Genomic DNA, 12,743 nt, shown 5'->3' with positions numbered 1-12,743 from the left:
TCTGGAAAATTCCCATGTCTTTTCAATCTAACCCTGGTGACATCTCTATGACATTATTCAGGGTTATTTTCTCATACTTCACAATAGTTCAACATTTTTGGAAAACACTCTTGCCTCAAGGTTGAGTATGAAGTTAAGCAGCAGCCGGTTAGCTTCATATTCTAGCAGCTATAGCTGCTCCAGCCTTTTCCCCCCCAGTCTTTATGCTAAGCTAAACTAATCTGCTGCTGGCTGAAGCTTCATATTTAACGTACAGACATGAGAGTGGTATCCATCTTCTCATCCAGCTCTTGGCAAGAAAGCAAATATTTCCCAAAAATGTCTGTCATCACTTCAACCATTCCTTTAAGAAATCACTTAACATTTGAGAAGTTCGGCTTCTTTTGTCAAACAACGTTTATATTGCTCATGACAAAATAATGCAAAAGTATCATCATGGTTTTTGGTACAGAAAGAAGGGTCCCATTCTCATTACGATGATCCACAACGACGGGCTTTTCAGTGGAAAAATATAGACCAGGTGGGTGGTGAATCAGGTCTTGGGGGCATGAATGTGGGTCAACAAAGCACCAACTCAAAACAACACGCAGATAGACGCATGCTGCTTATGTAGAAAGGGTGTGTTCGTTTCTTTTCTCTTTTTTTTTTTTGGGTCTTACCGTTTCTGCGAAGGCGTCATCAGACCTGAGACCTTATCATCGTAGTATTTCCTCATGGCGAAGCGGTCCAACGCCTGATCAGCACTTTGAGGGAGACAGCGAGGCACATTAAACACTTTAGGTAATTACGACTCAGGAGAGAGATTACACTCTGCTGCTCTGTAATTGAACGGCGTTAACCCCGACTTAAATTGGGACGGCACACACACACACACACACACATACACATTGCATACACATGCATAATGGACAAGAGTGAAAGTAAGCGGAGAGACAGGGGATTCCAGCAGAGAGGAAGAGAATGCCAGCCTTAAGTAAACACGGAGGGGGAGAGGAGGACAGAGAGAGGCCAGAGTGTGTGCACAGCTCTGCTATTCAGACGGACCTAAAACCAACAAGCTCCGGAGCCTTTTCACCACAGCTCTGTTTCTCTCTCTCATCGGCCCTCTCCCTCTCCCTCTCCCTCTGCCTCCCCCCCATGCATATGTTCCATTGTAAATCAGCCTCATTGTTTTTCCTATCTCTTCCTCTACCTCTTTTTGCCCTCCGTCTTTCACATTCGCCCTACCGACCGGGGTCTTCCCCAGCGGGACACAAACGCAGAGGCTAAATCGAAGGCCGATGTGTGCTCTCGCCACAATGAGTGCTGTGTGCAGAGAGGATCTACATTAGCGGCGTAACAGCAGGCCGCCTCTCCTAATGTTTGCTGCATTCTTTCACTTCAGGGCTTGGACAATAACAATGGCTTAAAAAAAAAGAAAAAAAGAAATCGGAATCAGTTTTCTTGGTGATGAATGGGATTTCATGAAGCCGACACTGTGGCCAGATGCTGTTACAGTAACCAACATGTTTCCAAGTTGAGTCATGGAATTCTACACGGGGGGTGATTCATGGCTTAAATTGTGCGGTTTCCTTTTTTGAATTTGAGAGAAGTGACTTTCCTTTTGACTCACTCTCTGAGTCACCGTGACCCTAAAATCAAAGCAGGTAAATAAATCAGCCGCGGTTAGGCAATGACACTTCTTGTGGTCTTCGGGAGCTGTTGTGGGTTGTTCGCTGCTACAGCGAGTGGGCGCGCACTCGTATCGGGATCAATCCCGACTTCCAAGGAAATTCACAGTAGCCCAGCATGAACAATGTGACACACAGTGGTGGTTACCTGGCTGACACGTCGGTAAAATGCACAAAGGATGAAATGACGACGCCGATTCGACCCTTGCCGCCCTGAAGAAACGAGAGAGGACGGGAACAGATTCACTACACGTGCAGCACTTTTCTTCATCCTACATAAACAAACCAGTTTCTGTCCAATGTATTGGTTATTTCACGTGACACAAATACGTATCTCTGTATGCTCGAAGTGGGCATGGCTAATTTAGAAAAAGGCAGTCACATATTTCCATCCACCAGTCAGGATTTAGCAATTTCTGAACCAGAATATGATGTCACGTGAAATACTTAAAATACTAAATACGTTTTCAGGGGTTTTAACACTTAAAAAAAAAAGAAAGCTTGGATGCTCACCCTGCAGTGTATAACCACCACGTGGAGGGGGTCGGCATTGAGCCAGCTCTCCATGGCCTTACAGATGGTGCAGATCTTATCCAGAGGTGGAGCATGCATGTCCGGCCAGCCTGTATCTAGAGTCTGAAAACACATCCCTCACTGTAAACAGACACAGTAGCGCTCTATACAGCTATGCATTACCAATCAATAGTATACTATTTACTGTGGCTGGTCAGACAAGAGCCGAACAAAGGGGATGAACGGAGATCTATTTTGCCATTGAAATGAATTGTACCGGTTCTTTTTTCAAGCTGATGGATATAGATATACTCATCCTGCTAGGATATTATACACTTTATTTTACAGATGACATAGTAAATGTGAACTCACCTTCGGGTTCATTCTAGTGAGATCATGTCTTTTCTCCGACAAGTTGATAATCTAAAAGAGAACACACAACACAGCCAGTGACTTATAATGTCGTCTCTTTGATCACTGCATTCTGCCTACATAAGCATGAGTCAAAGATGCACTATGCGCTCTGAGATCAATACGCTCGCATCAATATCACATGAGAGCCCATCGGCCCCCCCCGACATCAATGTTTGCACTTTGACACCTGGGCTCACTTCAAGGTGAGGCGGCGAGCGGCACGCCGGTGAAGCACTGACCAGGTAATTGTCTGCATGCTTGGACTTGAGCATTCGCGTGACATCCTTCAGGTTGTGGGAGTAGATCTCCTCCGTGCACCCCCGGGGGAAGGACACGGCGATGATGCGCTCCGTGATGTACGTCAGGTCGAGTTCGTATCCCTCCTCCATGCTGAATCTCGGGACTTCCTGTTGAAAATACCCAAGCAGAGACACGGGTGACTCAGGCCCTGCAATAACCTCACAGCTTTTCCACTTAAAAGCAGGTGACTTTGCTCCAGTCAATATTTGGCGGTCAAAGTCCTCAGCTTTAGTCATTGTGTCCGCAGATATCTTTAGAGATCGACCTCAATTCCAGATTGCATGACAGAGGGTGTCTTTGTTTGCACAGAAACGGTCAACAGCGTGAGTCACAATCACTTTACTGGTTGAAACAAAACAACATAAATCAAAAGCTTTTTTTTTTTTTTAACATGTGAGAGATTAGTGCCACTTATCTCCACTGCAAATAGATATACAGTGCAGTGGTAGAGCCCCCCCCCCCCCCACCCCCCTCAGTCAGTCGGAGCAACAGCGACAAAAACAGAAAAAAAAACTTTCAAACAATTCCGGATAGAACCAGTTGCTGTAAATCCCTGGGTGATGGCGTGTCCCTGTGACCTCATGGCACTTCCTGCACTGGTGGTCTGGAGGGAGAGCCTGTCTCACCCCACCACAACCACAGACACATCCCTTATTCTCTTATCTGGTCATCTCTGTGTGCTCTGTGCTGGTTGTCAGCCCAAGAATAGCAAAAGTGTTGCCCGCGGCTGTCACTAGTGCCGACGCCATTCGTCGATTCAACTATAGATCAAACGAACTAACTGTTTATTTCATCGGCCATTTTTATAATCCGTGGGAAAACGCGATATAAAATGTATTATACTATTTTATTGTTAATAATATATTATACTACAATCATATTATATATAATACTTTACATGCTATATTGCTGTACTATAGTATATTGAATGGTCCCATGTTGTACTGTATTACTTTATGTACTGTATCATGCTTCTATATTCATACAGAAAAACATGATCAAGTATTTTACAAGTAATCGTACATAGTGGATGGTATAATATTACATATACTATACTTTGTAGCTACTAATCACACAACTGTGTCACTTCATTTGCAGCAGTATTGCATTAGCTGAAGTGCAACCCTGTGGGTACTGTGTTTGTACTTGCCTTGTAGTATTGAGTTTAATGCTCTTGTATAGTTCCTATTTTTCTTTCTATTATTCTATATACTTCTTTTTGACTTAACTTTTATCTTTTTTTTATAAATGTAATAGATTATTGTCAATAAAACAAACCAAACCCTACCTTTTGAGAGACATAATTAGGCCAAATGTCGATGACTAATCTATATTTGTACGAGATAACTGATCAAAAGAGCTTGATAAATGTTTCAGATTTCACACAAACACACTCTCACAAACAGAAACATATTCCTAAAGCTGCCAAAGATGTCATCATCCTTCTTGAATAACTCCAATTGTTTGTTGTGATTGAACGAGCCACAGTCAAGAATGTGTCCGTCAATTAAGTCTGCAATGACTGCAGGCTACAGCCCAACACTTTGAAGGGGGCCAGAGCGGGAGCCATAAACCAGGGACAGTGCAGCCACGGCTTAAACCAACCCTCAGAGCGGAATGAAAGAGGCCATGTGTATGAAGAGGTCATCACTCGGGGAAACAGGGCTGTGTGTGTGTGTGTGTGTGTGTGTGTGTGTGTGTGTGTGTGTGTGTGTGTGTGTGTGTGTGTGTGTGTGTGTGTGTGTTGGTGGAGGTGGTGGGAGCGGTCCTCTGGGATTGTTGTAACTAAAGTCGGGGTTAGTCAATTTCCCCTGAGACTCTAACAGGAAAACTGTTGACTAATGGGATATTAATGAACAGGCTGGCCAGTACTTCGGCTCTGTGCGTCTCTCCAGGGCACGGGCTTGGGAATAAGGCTTTGTCATGGAGGTGTCAAAGTACTGCACCAACTGGAAACGGGGAAGGTATCCTATCTAACAAGCACTTGCCGACAAAAACTTTACTTACTTACTTAACTTGGTGTATTAAGATTCGTTTTAAAGTATTTCAAGTTTGACATTATGGGAAAATATGCTTTCTTGCTGAGAGTTACGTGAACAGATTGATACCACTCTTACGCCTCTGCGGTAATAATTAAGCTAACGTTGCTGCCAGTAGCTGTTTAGCTTTGTTTAGCATAAAGACTGGAAGCAGGGACACAGCTAGCCAGGCTCTGTCCATACGAGGTAACAAAATCTGCCAAGAAACACACAGCTTAGCATCATGTATCTCACAAGTTTATACAAAAACCAAAGTGTGAAAAATGACACAGAGGGTTATGTGCCGGGCTCCTAGCTTCCTACTGACTTGCTTACGCAAAGAAATAGTCAGGCCCATAATCACCCCCTAAAACCACAACATGGTTTTTTTCCACACGTTTGTTTTTGGATGTGCTGTTGGCAAACTTTATGACCGATTACGGACAGAGCCAGGCTAGCTGTTTCCAGTCTTCATGCTAAACCAAGCTAACCAGCTACTGGCAGTAACGTTAGCTTAATTTGTACATGCTTAAAAACTATTAAATAACTGATTACATTACTAATTTCAGGGTAACTGAACTAAGAGATATCAAGGTTTCAACCAAATTAAATAAAATACATTAAAAAGTAGCTAAAATCACATAAAATAATTCAACATTTTCTAAATATCGACTTTGAATGATTCATCTCTCATGAAACGTTCACGCGCAATGTTGCAGTAACCAACATCCTCCTCGTACTAGACCTCTCACTTCTCCCACTCATCATTCAAGTGAACATGGGCGACTTGCCCCAGCACGCACTAAAGATAATTGGTCTTTAATTTGCACCGACTGCTTTTGTTCCCGGTTTGAGGCGCAGCATTAGCTCACAAAGGCAGAATAAGCAGAACCCCGAGCCCACCCATGGCACTGGGAGAGCAAGGCTGGCAGAGGAGCCGGGTAGGCAGAGAGATTTGAGTAAACGGGTCGCCAGGTCTACCGTGAACAAGCAGCGACAGGTTTACTGAGGTCAGGATGTTGGGGGATTAGGGTGTGTCTGGCACCCCCAGCTCCAACCCCTGCAGGTAAGAGCTTGACTAGGCTGCGTGGGTGCCGTCAGCCACATGCATAACCATCACTAACTTGGGACGGGCTCAAAACGCTGAAAATAAATTAATCAGACATTCCATTTATGCGTGAAAGAAATGCAGTGAAGACATATCAAAGTGCTGGGATGAAGCCCGTTTCTATTTCAGGAGCCACACCCTTCACCTGGCCCGCACCGTATGGAATCCTCCATTTTGTGGGAGCAGGTGAACCGTGGGATGAAAGAAGACAGCATCATGAACCGTCTCAAAATCCAGACATCACTTAGTCAGACCCTGTGGGTTAATTCACGGCCTCATCATGTGAACAGTGATCTCATAGGTTGTTTTCAATTTTGAGTCCACTTGTGGTGACAACAGTTGGCAAAAACTTTGCTCGTCTCAACACAAATAATAAAGACTCTCCCGAGCCTGGGGTTTGAGCCACAGCAACCGAATCCATTTACTCAAAAGTATGTTTGTATGCGATTAGGCCGGTTGCTACATGTCTACATGCGCCCTAACTGCATTTTCCATTAGCGATTTCAGTGAGGCCATCAGCATGCAGATTGCTTTTACATATTTGTACAAACCAGTGGAAGATACAGCGTACAGAGACTTGGTTAAGTGCGAAAACTTTTTCATGCTCCGGTCATTTTTGAGATTTGGGTCCATTTTGCTTTTATAACATGTCTTCTTTCAGACTAGAAGAAAAAAAACCATCAAAAAATACACATTTAGGTGTCCAAAAGTTAGCATTAGATGCTACCTCATTTGCAGTGATGTCGTGAAGGGTATACTGCGTGTACATTATACCCACCTATCAGGCATAAAGCCACTGGAATATAGGAAAGTGTACCCACTGTCTCATCTGAGACCCACCCGTCTACCTAGTAGTGCATACACCTCATCAACGACCACTATGAACTTCTCATTTGCATATTTAAACCTAAAATTTCAGGAAACTTGTATTACAAAACAGAATATTGTCTTAATGTAAGGAATCAACTGTGGGAGTTTCATGGTGATATTTACTACTTGAACTTTTTTACCCTATTCGCCTGTAGTGTCTGTAGATGTCAACATATCTTTCAAGGTCATTTTCTCAAATTACTTTTTTTTCCTCATACTCTGGGCCAAAAATGTCCACTTACACACACTAAACTCTGAATATCTCTGACTCAAATGACAACATTGGCTTTATCCAATGTATGCAAATTAGCACATATTTAAGATTAAGACATTATGTATCAATTGCATATCTAAACATAACACTTTCAGAAAACTTGTAATATAAAAAAATAAGTGTCCAAATGTAAGCACTCAACTGGGGAAGTTTCATGCTGAGCAACTTTTATTTTTGCTATCAATCTATGTGTCACTCTTTTTTGATTCTATGTTAAATATAAAAATATAAATTCTCATCACAAGAAGCAGGAGTGCATTCAACCCCAATATTATAGAAGCTGCAGCGACCCAACTTTAGTCTAGTTTTCCCACACTTAAATCTAGCTAATCGACTAATCCACATTTAAATGGATAGGTCGCAAATTGGTAACATGTGCCAAGTGTTTTTTAGTCAATTAAAGAAAACTACAATGTCCACAAACATTACGCCTGCGCACATATGAAAGCAATCATGGTATCCCTTCCCCCCATTCACACTCCAAAAATCAGACCGAGTTGCTTCGGTCGGCTCCAGCTTCTAGTTTATGATTGACATGTTGTGGCAATGGCCTCCATTTTGTGTCAATTCAGTCCATTAAACTGAAATGATGTGTCTGAGATCGAAAAAAAAAAAAAGTAGGCGCGCTGGTATTCCTCAATAATAGGAGAATAAAAAGAAGAACCAAAACCCAGACTCAACACAAACTTTCTCTGGTTCAGACTGCGGTCAAATCCAAGTCCCGGTAATAAAGCTCATCAAACGTCATCAAACCCAGCATGTAGGAACTGGCTCTGTTTTGCACCAATCCCAAAAAAAAAACAGCTACACTTACAGTGGGAGACTCTGGACAGATTAATGATCTCCGAAGCCGTTTGTCTGCAAACCTGAGTAACACCGAAAGTGCAATAAATGCTTCAGGAAGTCTGGGGGCCTGCGGGGGGGGACTTCTTGATGGATTTATTTTTTTCTTACATTAACTTTCTTTCTTTCTTTGATTGCCCAGCACATGGAAAGAACTATTCACGCCTGTTTACCACTCCATCAGATGACAGGAGTTGTACGACCAGAACAGATTAGTTACTTGCCATTATCCTCTGGCTGTAGCCCCCAGTTGGTATTTAGCATTCACATCTAATAGCCCCCTAACCTTGATACCATCAGCTTCACTGTTCCAAACCGCCTTGTATTCATACTTGGCACGAGCGCGCGCCTCACACTGTGGGATAACATGTCCACAGTGACACTACAGGCTGGTTGAAGGGCCCCGGAGAGGGACAAGGCCACAGTTTGTTAGGGGCTCTAAATGTTTACGCTGTGGCTTTGACACTCATTCACTGCTGAAGAACCGACATAAACAAAACCATGAGAACTATTGAAAATGGAGATGGGGAGCTGGGTATTTCTTGAACGTTTATTTAGCAACCCTAGAACTCTCCCACATTTTCACGAGATATTTTATAGGGAATAAAAATGACAGCCCCGGGCAAAAACTGCACACCCTTAAGGCTCCTAAACTCCCTGATTACCGTTTTCTATCCCAAGGTCATAGTGGAATGCGTTCCAAAATGGATTACGTTCCCACTCTCGCTCTCTCATTCCCTCCATCTCTCTTTTCCTTTCCCCTTTATTGCTTCCATTCTCCAGGTCTCCTTCCCTCCGTTTAATGGCTTACACATGTCAGCCGAGTGGCCGCGGCACCGCTGCGACACAGTGAAATGCCCCAGTGCTCCGTCCCCTGCTGTTCCTCCCAGGGTTAGATCACGGTGCTCTGCTTACAGTACACAACCCCAACCCTCACGCCAACCCCACCTGTCCAAACCCACACCATCAGCATGCCCGTTCATCTGTCGCCCTAACCCGGGACTTTGCGAGCACCGCCTGACACTTTGGGTTTCTGTCACATTTCGTTCGCCTTGAGGGGCCAAATATTGTTCATAGGAGCAACCTCAAAATAGAACCGCCAACAAAAGCTGTAATTGCCGGTTGAAAGATGTTTCTCCTCTCTCGCCGGGCCTGTAATTAAAGCTAATCTTGAAAGAGTTTAGCCTGCAAAATGTTCAGAACAACCTGCATGGTTTATGTTGCGTGAAAGAGAGGTGCGCAAGAGGGTGTAAATGCAGGTGTGTGTGTGTGATTTCCAAGCAAGGGAGGGACGCAATATTCAGGTGAAGAGGGCTGTAGCTGTTGTGATGCAAGGACGCTTGTACATGTCATCAACAATGGCTGCTTGAGAAGCATAGCCCTAGGGCAGCAAATACCACGCAGCAGCTGTAGCTCAAAGGAAGAAGAAGGGAAAAAAAAGGCATACTCTGACTGTCTCCATCATTTATCCACTGACTGAGGAGTCCAGACAGTCTCCAAAGGGCTTCTCGGTGGAGCTCTATTAGACTACTGGGAGCAAGTCTTCTACAAGAATGACCCCATGTGTTTCACATTACAAAAGGTCTCCAGTGCACCCGAGCCCACAACAGCAAGGAACCCCAAATTATAGCCATGGCAAAACACAGTTCATTGAGGAAGACGTTTAAAAGCTAAAAAAAAAAAAGAGACCGTAAGAGTTCAAGCCAAGCTTTTTAATGAGTTTAATTCAAAGGCTCTAAATAATACTCATTCACATTGACCCCCCCCCCCCCCCAACAAAAAAATCCCAAGATCAGTGCTGGGTCAGTTTGAATGAGTCCCTTCTCTGTCTTCAGGGTGCTGGAGGAAGGAGCTGGGCCACCAACACACACCGCTGGTTTTAGTAGGAGCCAAAATAAATACAGAGAGCAGTGCCCTGTTTTGCACTTTATATAACTGAGCAGACTCAATGAAATGGGACTGAGCAAAGGGCTAAAGAGAGAAGGGGGAGGAAAGAGTACAACAGTGTGTGGAAGTCTAATCCTACTTTTTTTTTTTTCTAAGCACTGACCAGCCCGACTTTAAGAAACCCTGCGTGCAAAACGATTGACCGTGGAAAAGTGCAGACACCGTGCCTTACCTTTTCAAACTGAAGGCGAGTACTTTGATTCTTCTTCTGTCTCTTTTTTGGGGGGGGGTTCTGCTCTGTGTCCCCTTTGTCAGTCGGAGCTGCAGACAGAGAACGAGTCGGGTAAAAGTCCTGATCAAAGAGCCCTCAGCCCGTCATACAGGCTTAGTGCAGGCTGGGAGGCTCATTCTCCTCTGCTGGAATTCGCTCTCCTCGGCCTTCTGCTGTGGCTGCCGGGGATAAAGTTGAAGCCCTTGCTCGGTTCCTGAACTGCTTCTGCTTCTGCTTCTGCTCAGCGCCCCCCCCTCCCCGAGCACACTTCCTCCAGTCGGTGCTGCCGCTGCAGCCGCCACAAGTCCTGGCATGGGGATAGTCCCCCTCCCACTGCGCCGCTAGGCCTGTCTCCCTTGTTCCCTCCCCCTTCCACCTACCTCCCCTCTCTAAGGCCTCCTCCTTCTCCTCTGCCTGTCTCCATTTGTTCACACCCTCACTCCTCACACGCAGAAGGAGACTTCCTCCCTCGTCCTCCTACTGGACCCCCCAAAAACCCATCAACATGTCAGGGGGGAGTGGGACGATGGCTACAGATAACGGTAGCAGGAGTGGTTGTTATGAAGTGAGCTTTTTTTTAATAAGATGATAGGACATTCAGTCAGCTAGTGTAGCGGTAAGTATAAGTTGAACATGCTGGTAGTAGCTCAAACAGACCGGCGCAGAAAGGTGCTGTGAATATGTCCAATTGTTTTATTCAGTGTGTTTCATTGGCACAGTGATCAATAGAAGTGGTACATTCCGTATTTATGTTAGAAATAAAGGATTTGGTTTTACCTGTTTGGGCTGAATGCACCATCCAAGGAATGACTTAGTAAATAAATAAATTATTGTTTAAATTATTATATTATATACGCAGATACGGAAATGTATTGAATGACTAATTAATTTGTTATTAATGTTAATGTGTTAATATATATAGGTGAGACCATGATTATTAAATTAAAAAAATAACAGCATGTATTGCTGTTGAAATGACCTTTCACTCCATAACTATTTCCAACACTACAGTCCTGCTTGTGTTATAGCATAAAATATACAATTTTGTTTCCCACCTCTGGTGTGCATAGAGGGCTACAGGCTTGCAATTGTAGTTTTAGCAGGACAATTAGCGCCATCCACAGGTAACAATGGATACTGCTCTCTCCTCATGCAGTGAACATTTTCAGCTTTTAATGAACAGACATCGAGTAAATGAATGGATCAAAATTTTGGCGAAAACTTTATTTTCAATCACGTGAGAATAACATTTTAGTGGCAAGGACATACTGACATTACATTGTCAGGTCAGTATTTTAAGCTAAATTTCAGCATTTGCAATTAACAAAACAACTTTTTTCAAAAACATGAATGAAAAACAACATAAATCAAGGTGCAAAAAAATTAGGAATAAACAATAGGAAACTTAATTTTCACTGCATGCTGAAGCTGAGGTGAACAAGCATATTTTCTAATAACAAATTCTTAAATTCCCCCAAAAATCCCTATATTAAAATGAGCTATGACAAATATATCCATTCAACAGATATGCTTTAGAAGTATTAATCATACTCTGTATTAAGTTGAATATTAAAACACTAAATCACCAAAAACTGCACTCAAGCAAACATTTAGAAAAGCAAACATTTAGAAAAGCAAACCGTTTTTTTATTGCATAGAAACTGCTGGTAATATCTAGTCTAGTTGTTTTTTTTATGGTGTGTATTAAAAGGGATCGTTGGAGCTATAGCTGGTAGTGTTGGAGGAGAAGTTATAGCTGACAGTTGAGGAATAATCCACACTGCCTACGAGATCCACTCCTGGAGCCGGCTAGGGAACCAGCCCTGGACCCAGAGCGAGAACCCGGGTTAGAGACATTGTAAGGGCTGCTGATTCCTTTGGAGGATATTGAAGAGGCCTGCATCATCTTCATACCATTGCTTTCTTCCACCATGCAGCTGTCCATGGCCTCCTTGTAGGAGATCTTCAGTTTGGTCTTGGGACAGGTCAAGTTCTTCTGGTGGTTCCGTGTATTCTGAAGCCTCTGGGCCCCTTGGCCATCCAGCCAACCTCTGCGGATAGCTTCTTCGATAGTGACACGATGTCCAGTGCCAGGTTCTATCAGGCCTCCAGTCAGGTACTGAAACTCCAAAAATCTCTGGCCAGCTTCATAGGGCAACCATGTCTCCTTCACTGCCTCTGCTACAGACATCTTTCTCTTAGTCTTCACATCCTCAAAACCAACAAAGGCTTTCTGAGCAGCTTTCAGCTTAGCGCCCATGCTGTCATCGATGATACTCTGATGGACAGCATCCTGCAGCGACAGTCTCTCACCGGTGGCAGGGTTGATGATACCACCTGTGCATGTCTGGGCCTCCAGTAGCCTCTGTGCTGTAATAGTGTCAACGATGCCTCTTCGGAGCCCTTCAGATAAAGTGATTTTCTCCAAGGTCTCCGTGTCAAATATAGCCGCCACAGGGCTGTGGTCATCGAACATCTCAGGGGGGGAAACAGTAATCGAAATACTGTTGAAGCGTTTACGAACGGTAGGAGAAGAAGGTGCAAGCTGGGTGGGACTGCTGCAGGTGACCATGTC

At 43.9% G+C, this 12,743-nt stretch overlaps 1 protein-coding gene and 1 pseudogene across 2 annotated transcripts in view; both read right to left on the bottom strand.

Moving 5' to 3' along the window:
- The window catches only part of LOC306705858 (tensin-3-like), a 31,337-nt gene extending 20,941 nt beyond the window's left edge, over positions 1 to 10,396 (bottom strand). The window contains exons 1-6 of the mRNA XM_079172720.1: positions 10,130 to 10,396; positions 2,837 to 3,004; positions 2,556 to 2,606; positions 2,184 to 2,306; positions 1,819 to 1,883; positions 660 to 743 (exon numbers count right to left, since the gene is read on the bottom strand). Of these exons, the coding sequence (XP_079028846.1) occupies positions 660 to 743; positions 1,819 to 1,883; positions 2,184 to 2,306; positions 2,556 to 2,606; positions 2,837 to 2,986 (473 nt within the window). The 5' untranslated portion in view covers positions 2,987 to 3,004; positions 10,130 to 10,396. The remainder of the gene's footprint in view (positions 1 to 659; positions 744 to 1,818; positions 1,884 to 2,183; positions 2,307 to 2,555; positions 2,607 to 2,836; positions 3,005 to 10,129) is intronic.
- A 977-nt stretch (positions 10,397 to 11,373) lies between these two features.
- Positions 11,374 to 12,740, bottom strand: LOC306706370 (desmoplakin-A-like; annotated as a pseudogene). The gene has a single exon. The product of its transcript is annotated as a desmoplakin-A-like (transcript).
- Positions 12,741 to 12,743: the final 3 nt, after the last annotated feature.

Source organism: Pholis gunnellus, assembly GCF_910591455.1.
Source record: "Pholis gunnellus genome assembly, chromosome: 14".
In the NCBI taxonomy this organism is placed as follows: Eukaryota; Metazoa; Chordata; class Actinopteri; order Perciformes; family Pholidae; genus Pholis; species Pholis gunnellus.
The sequence above is the reverse complement of the archived record's forward strand: the minus strand, read 5'-3'. Positions and strand labels throughout refer to the sequence as shown.